Genomic DNA, 18,341 nt, shown 5'->3' with positions numbered 1-18,341 from the left:
TTCTCAGTAAACATTTATATATTTTTAATTATAGATAAAAAATAGTAACAAATATAATATAATATAAAAGCTATTTATTATATCTTATGTAACGAATTTTATTTTACCTATTCTAATGATTCAAAATAAAAACAATACATTTTCAAAGTTAATATTGAACTGTCATATTATAGTTCACAGATCCTATTTTAATTTCCCGCATAAAATCCACTTTGCATCAAATGTCATTGCGTATATAAATTCGCAATTCTTGACGCTTTGTATATTTTTAAATGCGGCTTTTTAAAAATAAATGAAACAATGTAATTACTTACTTAATTTTTCTAGTGAAACAGTCATAATACTGCCATACATTCATTGTTAACAACAAAGATTATCGATATGGACCCCGCTTCCAATGGTCAAAACATGCAATCCGAATCTCAGAAAGCGGGGGAAAATGAAAAAAATAAAAGTAAACCCGGAGACACGCAGGGAAACTGTTATTGGTAAATATTATAGAAATTACATTGATTAAAAACAGTTATTACAATTTGATTTGCTTGGTTTACGTTTTTGTAACCCGATGTATGCTAGAGAAATAATTATATTTTTACCGTTTGCGTTTAGTGGCAAAGAAAGGAATCTCAACATAGTGGAACTGTTGTGTGCATCATGCAACAGGTGGTATCATGAGTCTTGTATAGGATATCAGTTAGGAAAACTGGTACCATTTATGACGAATTACCTCTTCATATGTAAGAACTGTTCACCAACTGGTTTGGAAACATTTAAAAAGAATCAAGCTCGTAAGTACATTAACACAAATTATGCTCCCGTGTAGTTTTAGTTTAGTGCAAATAAAATGTATTTTAACCAGTGCCTTAAAATTATAAAACAGTTTTAGCAATTAATAATAAGAACATACTATAATAAAGATTCACTTACGCTTCTTCTATGCTGTCCCATATTTTTTCATGTTTTCAATAAATTGATTTAGAATATACTTTTGTAGCTTTCCCTCAAATGTGCCTGACTGCAATTGCAAACCTCAAGCAAGAGAGTGCCAAAGATGGCACTAATAGGATCTTATTCAGTAAAGATAGAGAGATAATTCCCTATATAGATCAATATTGGGAAGCCATGACAACTATGCCAAGAAGGTAGTATATCAACTTATATTATTAAATTATTTGGCTTCAAAATATATGACCTATCATATTTAAAAAAAAAAAATTAGTGATCTACATTATTAAAATTTTTAAGCTATGTTATATGTTTGTCTATTGACATTAAAACTTTTTTTGCGATCCATTATTTTTTTTTAAGTGTTGTTAAAGAAATGTGTTACATACAACATTTATATTGCTTTTTCAAATTCACTGATGTGTTTTATTAATTTATTAAATATTACACATATTTTAATTTTTAATCTAACAATAAGTTACATTAGCAACATGATAAAGTTAATGTACTTCCCTCTAACAAGGTATAGTTCGAAAGTTGTTATAATTTGTAGGTATCATTGTAATTAAAAATTTGAATAATAATTGAAATGATCAAAACTCAATGACTGTCATTAAATATTTACATGAAAGAAATGCTTTAATATGGGCTCTTATTTTTCTAATATTTTAAATCACCTTTAATTATTACCACTTTTCTGTGATTATTTTTTTATTATGCCGTATCACCGTATCACTTGGATATTTATTTTACTTCTAAGTTTTATAATGGGACAGTATTTAAACTATGTGATTTGTGGCTTTTGTTTTTTATTTAAATACCTATTAATATATATTTTTTTAAGAATTGAGATCAAAAGTTTATTGAATTTAAATTTCTCTAAGTATAATAATACTGACTTATAAATTGGGTAACAATGAACTTGATTTACTAAGTAATATTTCACAAATTCATCATACTGATCCCTGCATCTTGTGAGACCTTATCTTAGCTGTCACTATAAACTTACGAATTTCAACAATATGTACAAAGCCATATCATATACATTTTAATATTTCCATATAAATACGTACCTGTTAACTTTTTATTAAGTTCTATTGAATTTTCTACTCAGGGTGACCCAATCTTGGTATGCAACAGTACAAAGAGCTCTTATTAAAGATATTCAAGTGCTGTTTATTTATGAAGAGGATCAGTCCCAAGGGCCAATGTTTGGTTTATTCAATATGGAATTGACTAATATCAAGCCCAATTATGAAGCCATGATCAAGCAAGGGCAACTCAAGGTCACCGACATGGGAATTGCAACAGGTATGGCTGTATGCATTTAGTATGTATTATTTTATATTTTATTTCATAAAATTACTTATACAAGTACACATATTTGTGGTTTTGTTACTGATTTCATGATATTTTCAAAGAAAAGTATATCATTTGTGTCATCATCGAGGGTTAAGGCTATTTTTAATGTCTGCGATATGAGAATTTTTGCTCTGTGCCTTTTATGGGAACAGACAATGTCTTCTGTTATCTTAAAGATTTTTAATTATTCTGTAACTGTTATGTGAAGTATTTTAGTCTATATGTATTTTTATTTGTGCTATGGCTTCATTTACACTGCACTCATGGACACATTTTCTAAATGTTAAAAGCGGTTTTTGTAATATATTATTTATACAACTTTTTTTGGTTGTGTTTCAAAAAGTTCCCACAAGAATTTTCTTTGTTTAAAAAGTTAACAGAACCACATGGACTTTTTGAAACCAAACAAAAGTTTATATTAATGAAGTTTTTTTACTGCACACAAATATATTATAATAAGACTTAAAAATTTAAATGACATAATCATTGTCTTTGTAAAATTAAAACTTTAAAATACATAGTTAATTACAAAATCAATAAACTTATATATTTTTTTCTTAAAATACATAGAGTATATTTAAAGTGTTATAAATACTTTTTTAAAGTCCTAGGGAAATATTCTTTTTTTAAGCTATATCTTAATTTTCACTGGAATATTTTGTAAATGTCAACGTTTTTATTTATTGGACGAATTATAATCTAGATTATGTTTGAATGGAATTATCTTAAAATATAGTTTTATAAAAAGAATATTGCCTCACTAAGTCTGTCAGCTGTTTTATTTTCGTTTGTAATGTCACTCGTTCCAACATCGGTTTGATCTCACCAATAACATATTATGGTTGTTTATATTATAATGTATATAACATGTAGAAATAAAAATTAAACTCATATAATAATATATCATAACACAGTGTTTCATGTTTGTGTTCGATATTAAGTGTCCGCGACGTTCAATGCCGTTGTTCGACCTTGATTTTATTTCTCGGTTAATTTATCAAAATAACCCAAGAATGTTCATACATTATTATTATCGCTATTATTTCTGAATTATAGCTATTAATTCACACGAAACTAATTTCATTAATTACGCAAAACAATATACCTATAAAATTAATGTCACTTCGGGCAAAAACTTAATGAAACGTAATATATAAAACGAAACAGCCATTATAATCTTATTATCTATAAGAATGTCAAAAACTTTATTGTTTCGCGTCCAGCGACAAATTATATTCTAGATCGCTCATGTATTGAATAACATCGTCAGCGGACATGTGTTTGTAAACACACACACACACTCACACCGCAATATGTGTGTCTTACTTCTACTGTAACTCTCCAGGCAGCGTTACTTCGCGATTTCTCTATCGATTCCATAATAATAACCTTGAACTTAATGGCCGGTGAGTGAAACTTTCTTCTTTGTATATAACATTGTATATTTCACATATATAGTTGTATTGAAATTTTATTTACTTACGAACCGTTTTAATGGCATTGTTGTATTTGGGACGCGACGTTACACGCTTTATCTTATCGCAGTTTTTAAAGAATTTGTCAAACGCTCTGTGTTTACATAATCTGGAACGTAAGTTATTTGTCGTATTATATGTTGGTTATATCTGTATTTAATGCGTAATCACGTCGTGTTCATACATTAAGTTATTAAATTAATCATCTAGAAATATTATAATAATTACCAGCTACTTAATACACAGCTTTGTTTTGTTCATATACGTAGATATAATAAAAATTATGCAAAACTATACTACGTAGTCAATTCGATCCGTACGGATGTATGCTTTTATGTTCTTTATGACACGTTCCTTAAGAGCTGTTATCCTGTAAACATTACATGGAATTGTTATTACGGAGTATTCAGTAGAATTATTATGGGAAGTAGAATTATTATTATAGGTAGTGACGTAGTAGACACTGGACAGACGGTCTAAGGTATTCAGACTATTGGGAGTCTCTTAAGATGAACTTAACTAATTAGAGCTAAGAAATTGTACGATTTTAAATTATTTTTGTATTAATGAAAACATTAGTATTATTACATAATCTTCTATCAACGATAAAATGCATGTAGCTATGATACATAATAAAAAAATAATGTATTTACTACACTCGCATTCAAACTAGCGATGCGTCCAAGTGATTTGCATTTTTATTCTATAAATAGCTATTCTGATTATTTCTCGGTAAGTACTACCTTAGGGAATTCGTTTGACACATTTGGTTACGTAAGACATCGATTGTGCCAATACGTACAGTGAGACGCGATCGCGAATGATATGCAAATCAAATTAAACGTTATCTTTATTGTTCCTTTAAAGATATATTTTTATAAAGATATAAAGATAATTTCGTTATGATTAATTATTAATTATATTAAAATGTTTGTTTACGGAACACACTTGGCTTTACTGCGATGAAGGCTTCTGTTCCTGCTAACCAGATTACTTAGAAAAGAATTTTATTATTTATCTTAGACATATAATTATTTAATGGTACATAGAATATAAAGCAAAAATATCCTTAATAAAAATATATGAATTCTAAATCTTCGAGCATTTGGTGGAAAAATCTTATTTAGAAATACCTATATATTTAGAACTCGGAAATGTTGACGGTTTAAAGTTTTGGACAGTTTAAAATTTCCGTATGTTCACTTCGGATTGATTCATCGTCTGTATGCTTACACACAGTCGTCACACTGCACACGGGACGTTAATCGTTTTTTAAACATAAATTTTCTCGCTGTATAGTATAAAAGTTTGTAGGTTATTGAACGACAAACGGGAAACGTTGTGCGTAGATTTAAACTAGTGTTAAGTGTGTTGGTGTAAATTAACTTTTATTATTCCACAAATTAATATCTGTGTCTTGACGGGCATTAATTTCTTTATGTTCTTGTTTAGACGAAAAAAATACATATTATTTTTAATCAATTATTAATAAAATCGATCTTTATAAATTCGACAAAGTTATCTAAGACTTTTTCTCTTCTAACGGAAAGTTAAGTGTAGATTGAATCTCATCTCATTTTAAAGCGTTGTATAATTTTATATACATGTAATCGTTTTATACAATATATAATCTATAGAATACAATACTTTTAGTTGAAAACTATAATTTTTTTCAACAAAATTAAATTGTTTACCGTCACTTGCATCAAATAGAAGCGAATATTGAATGTCTGATTTGCAATTAAGTATTTTTTTACTTAAAAGATGCCATGTTTTAGAATCCTAAATATCTCAATTCCCCTTTAATTCATTGTCCTATTTGTTGTATTTCTCTAATAAATATATATATATATAAGGTTCGTTGGAAAAACGTAATATTACTATTCTTATATAACTGTAGTAAAACCTTTCGTTTTACGAACTTTTTCCTGTTAATTAAAAACAAATTAATGTTTCAATCAAATCAATGTGTAATTTATTACTCATATGATTCGAGCGTATGTGTTAGTGAAACGCATTAATTGCTTTAAATATGTTTAATTATGCAGAGTTCATGGTAAAGCTTAAATCTCCCGCAGGTGTGTAATATTGTTAATTAGAAATATATGACGTAAAGCTTAGAGTACACTGTATATATACAATTATAATTGTCGATTCATAAAAGTTATCGTAAAAAAGTATGACAACTTCCGTCCACAGACTACATACGCAGCGTTCCATAAATAAATCTACGCACATTGTAATATCAACGTAGACTATTGAATGAGAAACGGGAAACGGTTCGTATGTAGTGTGGCGAAGCAAACTAATTATAAGCATATACATATTTTGTCTAAAGAATGTCTAGATTCTTAGATTTGTATGTTAAAACGTTTTATTTCATCAGTTCAACTAGCCGGTAACGTAAAGGGTCGCCAAGGTAAGCGTCGTCCGGTAGGAGTGGAAACAAGCGCCCCCGTCGGCAAGAAAGGTCGGTCAGCTGATTTGGGCGCTCTAAAACTACCCTCCCACGGCTACCCGACCGAACATCCGTTCAATAAAGATGGATACCGCTACATACTAGCTGAACCCGATCCACACGCCCCGTTCAGACAGGTGAGAGTTTTACATACGATTAAATTACGAAAGAATTTACTAAAAAATTTTTATATGCCAAAAAAAATTATGTAATTCAATACAACAGTCGATATATATATATAGTTTTTTACAATCGCTATCTTCTTCACAAAATAAAAATATAATTCCAAACTAAATGTAAATACACACCCATCTTCGTTTCCAGGAGTTTGATGAGAGCAACGAATGGTCCGGGAAGCCGATCCCGGGCTGGTTGTACCGGTCGCTGTGTCCCGGGATAGTGTTGCTGGCGTTACACGACCGAGCGCCGCAGCTGAAGATAGCCGAGGATCGGCTGGCTGTGACCGGCGAGAAGGGATACTGTATGGTGCGAGCTACGCACGGTTAGTTTGATTGAATAAAAAAAAGGGGTATTCCCCGTGCTATTACAAGGTTGTATCTTTTTGGTAAAATCATATGCCTTGTTCTATTGTTATTTTAATTTTTTTCGTTTTTTGTTGTCCTTTTCTTTCTGTTTTGTTTGCTCTGTTTATGATATTCAGATATAAATTCCTAAATTCTAGAGATAGAAATTTGCATAGAAGTTTTTTTGACCTATTTAATTAAATCTAGTGGCTCTCGAGTATCAATCCTACGAACCATTGTAACAGAAGTAACTCTCCAATCAATGTACATAATTATGACTAATTTAATGCAATAATATCAAATATTAAATATGTTTCATGGTACAAGGCGTTTCCCGCGGCTCGTGGTACTGGGAGGCGACTGTGGAGGAGATGCCCGAGGGCGCCGCGGCCAGGCTCGGCTGGGGGCGGCGCTACGCAAACCTACAAGCACCTCTCGGATACGACAAGTTCGGATACTCGTGGCGCAGCAGAAAAGGGACAAGGTATTTACTATACTGGAGACGAAACTTATCATCATTCAATGGATTCACCGTGTGGGTGGCGGGTCCGTCGTTGCAGGGAGGGGAGCTTCAACAGTGCCTGGGACTTGCGACCCAGGTGTAGGTTTAAGGGGCCCTATTTATTAAACTCTCACCTCCACCGTCCAAGCTCCTCTCTCTACTATACATTAATCTGTTTGCCGTAATTACTATTTATAGAATAACCTTTGGCCCAGATTCCACGAGTCCCGCGGTCGGCACTACAGCGCTGGCTACGGCGAAGGCGACACTCTCGGCTTCCTCGTCGTGTTACCTGATAACGGCGCCGCTAAATACACGCCAAGCACGTACAAAGACAGGGTATATAGTATATCTAATTATTTTTCTATTAAATGTGGAACAAAATAATATTTAATGGTTATCCCAAGAAAAATACATTATTATAATAAGGTGGTTATTACTTATTCTAGCCTTTATCATAAAGTTGCATTAAGTCTAGAAATCTGTTTTGAAACTGTAGGTAGATTAAAACAGAAAAGACTTCAAATTTGAAATTATTGTTAATAAATAAAAATTAAAAGTTAAATATAACATGAGTCGTCATACAATTAATGGTAACGCATTAACACGCTTAGTCTTAGTTGACAGTGCACACTCAATACGCAGCGTTTCCGGTTTCATTATAGTATTGTGTTCTTCATTAAGGAAACTTCATATTATGTAGTGACAATGAGAACTTTGGCTAATCTATGTTAATAAAATGTTGTAAAAACGTAGTTAACTAAGTTTTTAACCTATAAATTCAATACTAAGTTTAAAAGATACTTTTTTACATTTATAGGGAGATAAAATAACATTACTTATAATAACAAGATCAGTTTATGCTTTACTATACTTTGCCATGTATTTATTTCGGCTATGTCAAAATCTTCTCACTCTAGCCACAACTAAATAGATAAATAATATTCATGTATTGTTTTTAAATAATGAAAGTTAATGTTTTTATTAGCGTTTCCAGTATTACAATTCAATTCATTAACACAGTACATATGTAGTATAAATGCATTTTCTTGTATGAAGAGTATACAATGTTCTGGATATAGAGTGACTATGCAAAAGTTGTTTTAAATTTATTTTAATTGAGGTCTAATGGAAAAAAACAGGATTAAAAAATAATATTGATAATATAACTAATTGAATGTGTCTTTATGTTATTAACATAATAAACTTATAATGACCGAAATTTCAGCCTTTAGTTAAATTCAAAAGTCATCTGTACTATGAAGATAAGGACAATATCCAAGAATCTCTGAACAACCTCCGAGTGCTGTCCGGCAGTAAGATATACTATTTCAAGAACGGAGAATGTCAAGGCGAGGCGTTTGTGGATATTTACCAAGGATGCTATTACCCGACTGTGTCTTTACATAAGAACATCACAGTCAGTGTGAACTTTGGACCAAATTTCAAATATCCACCTAACATTGAACACAGCTTTAGACCGGTTAGTAAAACTACTGTTTACTGTAACTTAAGTTGTTAATTTATGTCAAATTCTATCCTTTGCCTATTACCAATTATTATGGAATAAAATTTTATTCAATATTATGTTTAGTAAATTTTTCTATTACATAGATTAATAAAATTTGCTATCCCACAGATGTCCGAGAAGGCTGAGGAGGCAATATGCGAGCAGACAATGGCGGATTTATTATTCCTTACCGAAAATGAGGGTAAATTACGTTTGGATGCCTTCAACCTCTGATACAACTAACACCGTTCAGCGGTGTTTGTTCTGGACTCTGTGAAAGTGAATTGATACATGTGTAAGATAAGATATCCTGTGATTTATGTATTTCTGTGAACAATCATATGTCCACTTATTGATGAATGAAGATATGTCTTAACATATCATTTATACGTCATTTATTTTTCATTAATAAAATATATATGTTTTTTGCTTTTTGTTTTTATAATTTTTTTAATCTTAAATTATATGAAAAAGTATATATCTTTATGTATTCCGTGAAAGATTTGTAAGTTGCGAATAGGGAGATAAATAGTAATTAATATTATATCCAAATTGTAAAGCTAAATAGATTTTCATATTATAACATATTTATATTGTTTTGCAAGAATTGTTTCAATTTAAATATAAATTTCCTTGTTAATAGATCACCATGAAACTTAGAATATTTTAGACCCAGTTTCACTGAGCTCTGTTTGTTAAATCTGAACGAGCCATTTACTAATTCACATTTGCATTAAAAATGTATGTAATAAGAGATTATTGATTATAAAAATCAATGGATTTCAAGGTTCCTATAAACATAAATATGAAGAAATATTTGTTAACAACGTAGTAGGACTAAATGTTTGACTAAGATGTATAAAATCAAATAAACGAGCAAGTATGAGACGAAACCTCTCAGCGCTTCATGGATTCACCGTGCGGGTGGCGGGTCCGTCGTTGCAGGGAGAGGAGCCTCAACAGTGCCTGGGACTTACGACCCAGGTGTATGTTTAAGGGGCCACTATTCAACGCGCATTAAACGCTCACCTCGACCGTCGAGGCTCCTCTCTCTAGCTAACCAAATTTGAAAAGAACCTACTAGGGCTGCCTTGAAAGTATGGACAGGTCCAAGTCTTTTAATAGGTTGGTAGAGATTAAGCTGTTATTTAGGAATTGTGTAAGAATGTGTGTGATTTCTTTAATAATTAACTTGTTATTGAACTTAGATCAAGAGGGTTTAAGAAGTTTCAATACATATAATTATTATTAGAATAATAATAATTATATTCTTAGTATTTTTTATTGATAAAACAAGTGCATTAAGTACAACATAACTATATGATGGACTTGTAAGTTGTAACATACTTTTTTTAAAATATTATAAAATTATATATGGTAATTATTGTGAATATGAAAAAGGTTAATAAACTGAATGTGTTATTTACTAAGATATTGAATGATTATTTAAAAATTTACAAAGAAAATTGGTAAAGCCACCTCTATTCAACATTGATCAATTACGAACAGTAAAATTTTCATAAGTTATAATGAAAATAGGAATATTATTTTGAATTAATCTGTTAAATAACTATCAGGAAATAATAAAACCTGGAGTTAGAATTGAATTAAAATTAAAATTTTACTATGAAGTAGTTCTTTAAAACTTATTAAAAATGTATCGAAAATTATACAACAAAATGGTAGGATTAAAATTTATTCTAATAAATAAATAAGACTAATTTTTTTTTTATTATTTAAATAAAATATTTGATGTTTCATTTTCCAAAGCCTCCTCGGCAATTAGGACTACTTTCTACGACCTTATCGCTAGAATCCCACTGTTGAGGAGTTTTAGCCACAATAGATAAGGCATGGACTCCATTCTGAAGTTCTTCTTTAAGTATATCATTTACGAGTCGGTGTCTCTGGAATAGATGAAATTATTAATCATATTAAACATTAAAATTTACTTAATGACACAACTACAAGGAGCCAACTTAAGTCATGCTTATAAAAATATCCTTACCTTAAGCAAAGCAAGTCCTTCAAATTGTTCCGAAACAACCACTACTTTAAAGTGAGTTTCAGCACCTTTTGGAACATTGTGCATATAAGACTCATTTAAAACTTCTAAATGCTTTGTTTGCAAAGCTGTATGTAATTTTTGTCTTATGGAATTCGCTATCACACCCGATGCAGTACACATTGTTCTTGAATAAAAGGAGCTCCCCAGGGAATAATACCAATTATACATATGCAAAATAAATAATAGTACTAAAAGCAGACGTGATAAATAAGTATATTGTTTGCTTTCGTGTTGACTGTCCAGACAAGTCATGTAACGTATGATATTATATTAAATGTTAGAATTGAAGTGTTTTTTTCTTTTCTAACATTATTTTTCTTTACGATTTGACACATATAACAACAGCTGACTTGTTCAGAAGCCTAGTGTCAAATTGACAAATGGCAGATAATAAATAATTTCTTTTTAAACTGTATTGTCTTCTCTATTCTGCGCACTTTGAACTGATGGAGACCGAAAATATAATTTAATTTTGGCTATAATCTAACTGATGATTGATAAATTTCTTGACTAATGCACAAAACTTAATTAATATTTTATAAAGCAGAACGTTATCATTACAAATTCTATACCTACATCGAGTAGTTTATTAATCAAGTGACGGCATACCTACTGTTTTTCGTTTCATAATTTTTTTATTACCAGTCACGTAAAAGTAATATATTTTTTTATAATACCCAAATGAGCAAACGGGCAAACGGTCTACCTGATGGAAAGTAGTCACCGTCGCCCATGGACATCTGCAACACAAGAAGAGTTCTAGATGCGTTGCCGAATAATGCATCGAAAGGATGTGATCAGCAAAGGTTACGGGTTGTGTCAATCGGATTGAAATCAGATATATTGGAATTTTTTTCTTATTTCTCTAAAGTAAATGCTGAATAAGAGTTATTATTCAAGGCCTTGGTTTGGATTTGCGTAAATATCTTGCAATAAAAGGTTGTTTAAACGTTACTAAAGTTTATTAAACACAACATAATATATGAAAACCTTATCTAGAAGCTTAGGCCATTCACTTTGATTTTCCCCTATTACAATATATTCATTTGTACTTATTTTATAGTCATTGCGCGCGGAGGAAAATTTAATTTCATGAAGGATTTAGGAAGAATCTATATAATGTACATGCATGTTTACTTTTCATTTGTCACAGTACGTATTTAATATCTTCATGTTTAATATAAAAAATATTCTAAGAATTATAAACTTTGTAAGTCTATTTTTGGAAAACAAAATTTATGATATTTTAGAGTACCGATGTAATGTAAAGTATTTATTAAAATCATAGCTTATAATAACTATACAAGTGAAAAAGAGCAACTCATAATATGCCTATACGTACTAATTTTATTCAATTCAAATAGCTACAGCATAAAAATCTGCCAATTCTTTTCAAACCATATACCATATTAACTTTATCCAATATTTTTTATTGAGTTTGATGGATTGATATTCCATTGGATATTTGAACAAACTTTGTTTTTCCGATCTGTCCCATTCTCTTGATATATAGCGAGTTCAAATAATGTCATTTGTATTTTATTCTTTTTTTGGGTCACACCATTTGAAATGCCTTCAGATTTATCATTTTAGGCTTTAAAAAAAATATCAAGCAAACGTAAAATGTCCGTAACATAAAAATAAATTATCTAAAGATATTGAATATTTAAACTTCTTTTATAAATTTTTTGTATATAGGTGGTATCCGAGTAGCATATTGGATTTCGAAAAATATATATATAATAATTTTAATATTACTATACTAACGTGACTCGCTTTTTCCTTACCGAACTACCTAAATGAACAGCCTGAACTCTCAATTACGAAATAAACAAAAATCATCTCAGTTCATTAATTTGTATTACAATAAAATATTAAATAAGGTTCATTTTAAATGTAGTTGTGGTGCAGTAACAAATTTTATAGCATGAATAAAAAAAAATACCATTCAGCCGTTTTTCGTAATAGAGGTTGAAATCTGTTCACAATCAATATTTCTGAAATGATAGAGGTCAGTCGGTTTGAAAGATATAATGATTGAATACGATTGAATGAAACTGAAAATAAATCGGATATGTTCTTACATTTAGCAGTGAGAAAGCATTTTTTGTTTCGACTTGTATGTTGCTTTAAGCCCTATTGACTTTGACAGCGTCTCAAGAGGAGGGAGCGGTGGGGGGGGGGGGGTTAGAAGGCATTGAACAACATTGGTTGTCTTGGAATAATTATTACGTCGATAGGTTGTAAAACCGTACATTGTAATAAAAAAGATTAGATTAGATGAAGATATAGTATATGATTTTATAATTTTTTTATGTGAAAGGCGGCAAACGAGCAGACGGCAGATGTTGGGAAGTAGTCACCGTCGCCCATGGACATCAGTAACATCAGAGTTGCGGATGCGCTGCCGGCCTTGGTTGTTGAGGAAGGAGGAAAGAGTGGAAATAAGGAAAGGGCTGAAAAGTGCGGGAACAGGGAAAGGGCAACCGGCTCTCCCGCTCATCGGACGAAACGCAGCCATTAAAGACTCCTTCCGATCTTCTGTGAGAGGGTGGTACATCCTCGGTCGAGCCAGCCCATGTTCGAGCTGTAGTCACTTGACCATAGCTTGGCTTTACTACCTCAAATTATCGAAAAATGCATAATATGTTTAATGTTTTTCATAGAACATTCCTCTCTGGAGTGTTGTAAAGATGGTGTTTTACATTATTTTCAAGTAAAACATGTTTCTAATTGGTGGTAGATTTCAAAAAGTATTTATTTAACTAACAGGTACATACTCGATTTTTAGAAGAAATAAAATTTTTGATCTATGTAAATATAAGAAAAATAAATATGAATAACAATTTAAAAAACACAATACATTTTACGTACCAATTGTTGTCGGATTTAATTTTCATTTTATTTATAATTTATTATGCATGATGCATATATTGAAACTACTTCTCTTTTCCTTTGAACTTTAATTGAAAAGCGAGGATTTCTGTCGCAATTCAACAATCGATAAGTTTTTAACCAATTTGGACTTTGTTATTCTGTGTTAAAATACAATATGAATCATCAATCAGAATATAAACAATATCGTTATCTTTACACAGCAGAATGTAATATGCAACACAATGGAAACAGATATTGTTTTATGAATTACGTTGTATTAACTGGGTATTGGAAGTTTGTAGAAAACATAATATTTATTTTGTTGTTTATAATCTCTATATCCACACTAGAACCTCCTTTTTTTTATTATAAACGTTTTTATCTTTAATTACTTCTTAGAACTGGCCAGTTTGAAGGTATTGGATAAAAAATTAAGAGAAAGCATGATTATATATCACATTCATTGGCATTTTCTAATCAGGTTATTATTAATGTTTCCATATTAGCAAGATACAAAAATATAATAAAGATATATAGGTATAACATTAAGCCATTATTTATTGTCAAGATGATACGCTTTAAGAGAGTCGAGCAACAAAAGCGCTAAGCAGTACACATGTCAAACGATGTCACTGCTTTGTTTGAACTCAGCCAAGCATCTAACCCATTATTTACTGCAACAGCCACTAAACCGGATATTGAACGATGAAACAACTCTTCATATTGTGACATTGACAACCGTATTGAATACGCGTTACACATGTACCACGTAAAATGAACTTTGCAAGCGTACGTTGCTACATTCGATTGAATTATTTATCTGATTGCAATATGGCTAATGGGTAGAATTAATAAATTAGAAACTAGAAATAAGGGCCGTTTTTGGTTATTTTTGAAATTATCATTCCTTAAGTAAACAGGTGAAATCTTATTTAAAATAATGTTTAATTGAATACTTTCTTAATATTTTTTTTCTTAATAAAAGATTTTTTTTTTATAAGGATATACAGATATTGCTGGCCATTTAATGTTTCTTGTATTAATTTTTCATATGTTTTAATACAATAAGGAAAAAGCTAAATCCTCGTTGATTTTTGTTAGATATTATTTGGAGCAATTTAAATTAAATAATATAACGTAATTTAAATACAGATTATAAACATTTTTGAATTTTATTATACGGTTTTTAAAAATATTAAAAGATATTAAGTAAAGAGAAGACAAAAAATAAGTGTCCTTTCAAACTTATTGTCTTGTAGTTGTATTTATTATAAAATATCGCACAATATCAAAATTTTTATCAAAAATAATAAATTTTTGTGTGTACAACGTAAGCTGAAATCAAAGCAGTAAATTTTGCTAAAAAAGCAATATCGTCTACCGAATTATCCCTTTTACACCCCAATGATCAAATTTATACGTGATGGTCAAGAAATATGAAGGTAGTATTAAATTGCAAAACACATTATATATTTCTTTCACTGAAACTTTCATAATACGAATCTTACTATGGTTACAACTTGAAAATGATTCTAAATTGAAATGTTTTATCTGCTGTAGAAAAGTAAAAGAGGCAAAAGGGAACCATTTCTGTTTAAAAATTTAAAAAAAATTTAGCTGTCACTGGATTTTTTTTTGTGTTATGTGAGTTGAGTTGGTATAGTAAAAAATATGATGTTTTTTTGAAAATAGAATTTAAAGGAGTGGAAAAAGTAACATTGTCGATTTAAATAAAAAATAATAATAAAAAAACATTTTTGAAGTTAAACTTCTTAAGCGACTTCCAACAGGGTTGTGTTAAATGTTCTACGTTCCTTGGGATTTAAAGTGAGACAGGCAATCATTTGTGACTTGTGGGTCATAGTAATAAAGTTTGTCTTAAAGAAACACCAAAAATTCCTTAAAAATCTATTTCCACCCCTTCCTGTTTTCATTCCAACAATACGAAGTTTCACTCCTTCCGTGATAACTCCACGCACAATACTCTTTTAATTACGTATCTAGTTTCTAACGTAGACGTAAATATGTAACATACTAATGATATATCCCAAAGTGACTTTCGTCTGTTTTCTTAGTTGGATAACTAACTTGAAACACATTAGACTATTTAGGTAATTACCTTGTAAATTCATGACACAATTTTTTTCTATCCGAAGCAATGTAAATATGTTTATGTATATACATTACACATTAATGGTTGGGAGACAACAAATTTACTCAATTTTTTTTCTTAAACGACACAATTATCAAATCGTTACTATTTCTACTCTTGCATGGAGACTACGTATGAGGAGAGGTAAATGACATTTATAGGAACTATACATTCATGCTAACACATTTAAAAAAATATACGATTGAAATAAAAAACTTAATCCTTTTATGGAGTAAGATAAGAAATTTTGCTTATTATTTGTTAGATGTTCAGGTATTTTTTAATAAAATAAATTGGACAGTTGGATAAGGAATGCCAATGACAATTATCGTTCCTGAATACTTGCCACGTGTTCGCTGTGAAATGCAGTGACTTTATGGTTTAAGCTGCCATTACACGATCTGCTATGAACCTACTGCAACGAAAACTATTTTACATTTCAGAACTAACGAATCTTAGGTACAATGCAATGGAACGGTTATAATTAAAAATATATATATATAAAACCCCCGACCCAAATAAAGAACGCAATTATTATGATAAAAGGTTAGTGTTTTAAACGTCAGATCCCACATATGCTTGCAAGCAAACCGTGCGTGTAACATTGCTATCACACCTAACAAACGACCTGATGACCTTGAAGACCTGAACCGGTTTCCACCAAATATAGCTAAGAACACCCTCGACGGATATACCTTTCAAACAAAAAAAAACCGCATTAAAATCGGATCATCCGTTTGGGAGATACGTTGCCTCAGACAGACACACACACACACACAGACACTTCAAACTTATAACACCCCGTTGTTTTTGCGTCGGGGGTTAAATAGTCACAGTGGAGGTCAATTTATACAAACATATACAAGGTATATTTCATACAAAACAATAATAGCCGCAGGCTATAAATTTTGTTAAGTTTCTTTATGGCTTTTATACTTAAATGTAGTATTTTTATGTTTTGCAAATTAATTGTAGTTCCACGTTTCACACGTCGTTATTCATAGGCTGTTCTATATTGACAGTAACCCTGACGACAAAGTCCCCTAGGCCCTATCAATCACTCATTTCAGTATGTATTTAATTTCAAAGTATAGATTGTGGGAGTTGCAAAAGGTTATTAAAATTTCTATTCGATTAGATACTTTATTTGACAAGTGTCCGTCTTAAATCTGTGATTTTTTTTATAAAATTCATATATATTTTTTTGGTTTTTCTTTCGTCACTATTACTTCGTAACGTCACTCGTATATATGTATACTATAAGTTTTAACAAAATAAATAAACTTTTACCTACTATACTAAATAAATAAACTTTTACCTACTAATAATACAGTATTATTAGTTTTATCGATATCAGTAAGTAACATACCTATAAGTGAATTTGATAGAAAAAAAAGACTTCTTTCAAATTCACTGTTTTTCTTCAAACGCATATGAAAGTACCTAGAAAAGACAAAGGTAGGTAGGTACCTATATCAAAAGTGTCATTTTAAAATTTTTGTCCGTCTGTTTTGTTCTGTCTTTTGGAAGGGCTGGACTGATTTAAATCGTAATTTCACTCGCAGTTATGTAATATAGTAAGGAGTAGCTCAGGTGCCTTTTTAACCGACTTCAAAAAGGTTGAAGTTCTCAATTCGTCTTAATGTTTTCGTTATTACTCCTTCAATTAAAACGAAGTTATACAAAGTTTTTTTTTTAACTCATAAATTTTATAAAAATAATCTTCCAGAGTATATTATTGCGAAGACTGTCACCTTTGTTTAATATGAAATAGATTTTTTTTTTCATATATTGATTACTTTCAATAAAAAGTCGTTTAAAGAGTCATTTTCAATATGGTCTTCAGTAAAAATTATTACATTTCGATTAACCATTAATTTAACATAGGCCGTATATGTATCTTTAAGTATTATTATTTATTTTACTTTATTATATACTTTATTTCTTAAAATAATAAGATTTTTTGATTCACGACTATTTGTATATACTTAATGACCTATATAAAGACAACAGTTGCTCTTCACATATAACACAAGAGAGACATCGTAAGCAATGCACATACAATGCAAACAAAATTTGATCATTTTAGTTATGAGAGATTTGCATGCACAAACAAGACAATTCCATTTCTATATAGTTTCAAAACAATAACATAATTTGACAATACCGTGAAGTTAGGTTTGCATAAAATACCGCTTGGAATTTCATTTCTTGAAGTAGCTCATATTAATCGAATATATATATATATACATATATATATATATTCATTTTATCGGAAATTTACCCTTCTAGAAATATAGTCGGAATTGGAAAAATAATCTTTTCAGTCGACTTCAAGATGCAGAAACTAAAAATCTACAATGTTCGAATTTCAAATAACATTATTCTTTGCTGACACTCTTTGGTGTACCATAAACCAATAATATTTTTTAAATCTCCGAAAATCACCTTCGTCTTAACAATAAATT

At 30.2% G+C, this 18,341-nt stretch overlaps 2 protein-coding genes across 4 annotated transcripts; one reads left to right on the top strand and one right to left on the bottom strand.

Annotated features, from left to right (window-relative positions):
* The first annotated feature begins 213 nt into the window (after positions 1 to 213).
* On the top strand, positions 214 to 9,208 carry LOC116766753 (set1/Ash2 histone methyltransferase complex subunit ASH2). 3 transcript variants are annotated; one of them, XM_032656838.2, is made up of 10 exons: positions 214 to 488; positions 610 to 788; positions 995 to 1,142; positions 2,060 to 2,256; positions 6,169 to 6,377; positions 6,565 to 6,742; positions 7,092 to 7,248; positions 7,482 to 7,605; positions 8,495 to 8,749; positions 8,906 to 9,208. In XM_032656838.2, exons 1-10 carry the CDS (start codon positions 382 to 384, stop codon positions 9,008 to 9,010), a joined length of 1,659 nt encoding a protein of 552 aa, XP_032512729.1. In that variant the 5' UTR covers positions 214 to 381; the 3' UTR covers positions 9,011 to 9,208. The 3 variants fall into 3 exon arrangements, with proteins under 3 accessions (XP_032512729.1, XP_032512732.1, XP_032512730.1); XM_032656841.2 differs by lacking the exons at positions 214 to 488; positions 610 to 788; positions 995 to 1,142; positions 2,060 to 2,256 and adding an exon at positions 3,556 to 3,713; XM_032656839.2 differs by lacking the exons at positions 214 to 488; positions 610 to 788; positions 995 to 1,142; positions 2,060 to 2,256 and adding an exon at positions 3,787 to 3,898.
* Positions 9,209 to 10,456: 1,248 nt separating this feature from the next.
* Positions 10,457 to 11,209, bottom strand: LOC116766783 (bolA-like protein DDB_G0274169). The gene is made up of 2 exons (XM_032656877.2): positions 10,785 to 11,209; positions 10,457 to 10,683 (listed from the first exon to the last, which is right to left on the bottom strand). Exons 1-2 carry the CDS (start codon positions 11,094 to 11,096, stop codon positions 10,534 to 10,536), a joined length of 462 nt encoding a protein of 153 aa, XP_032512768.2. The 5' UTR covers positions 11,097 to 11,209; the 3' UTR covers positions 10,457 to 10,533.
* Between the last annotated feature and the right edge of the window lie 7,132 nt (positions 11,210 to 18,341).

The sequence above is a fragment of the Danaus plexippus genome, chromosome 10 (genome assembly GCF_018135715.1).
Source record: "Danaus plexippus chromosome 10, MEX_DaPlex, whole genome shotgun sequence".
Classification (NCBI taxonomy): Eukaryota; Metazoa; Arthropoda; class Insecta; order Lepidoptera; family Nymphalidae; genus Danaus; species Danaus plexippus.
The sequence above is the reverse complement of the archived record's forward strand: the minus strand, read 5'-3'. Positions and strand labels throughout refer to the sequence as shown.

Coding starts and splice junctions, on each gene's coding strand:
- LOC116766783 (XM_032656877.2), bottom strand. CDS start 11,096: ATGACTTGTCTGGACAGTCAACACGAAAGCAAACAATATACTTATTTA. Junction 10,684..10,784: donor AAGGACTTGCTTTGCTTAAG/GTAAGGATATTT, acceptor CATCTATTCCAG/AGACACCGACTCGTAAATGA.
- LOC116766753 (XM_032656838.2), top strand. CDS start 382: ATGGACCCCGCTTCCAATGGTCAAAACATGCAATCCGAATCTCAGAAA. Junction 6,743..7,091: donor TATGGTGCGAGCTACGCACG/GTTAGTTTGATT, acceptor TCATGGTACAAG/GCGTTTCCCGCGGCTCGTGG. Junction 7,606..8,494: donor CAAGCACGTACAAAGACAGG/GTATATAGTATA, acceptor CCGAAATTTCAG/CCTTTAGTTAAATTCAAAAG.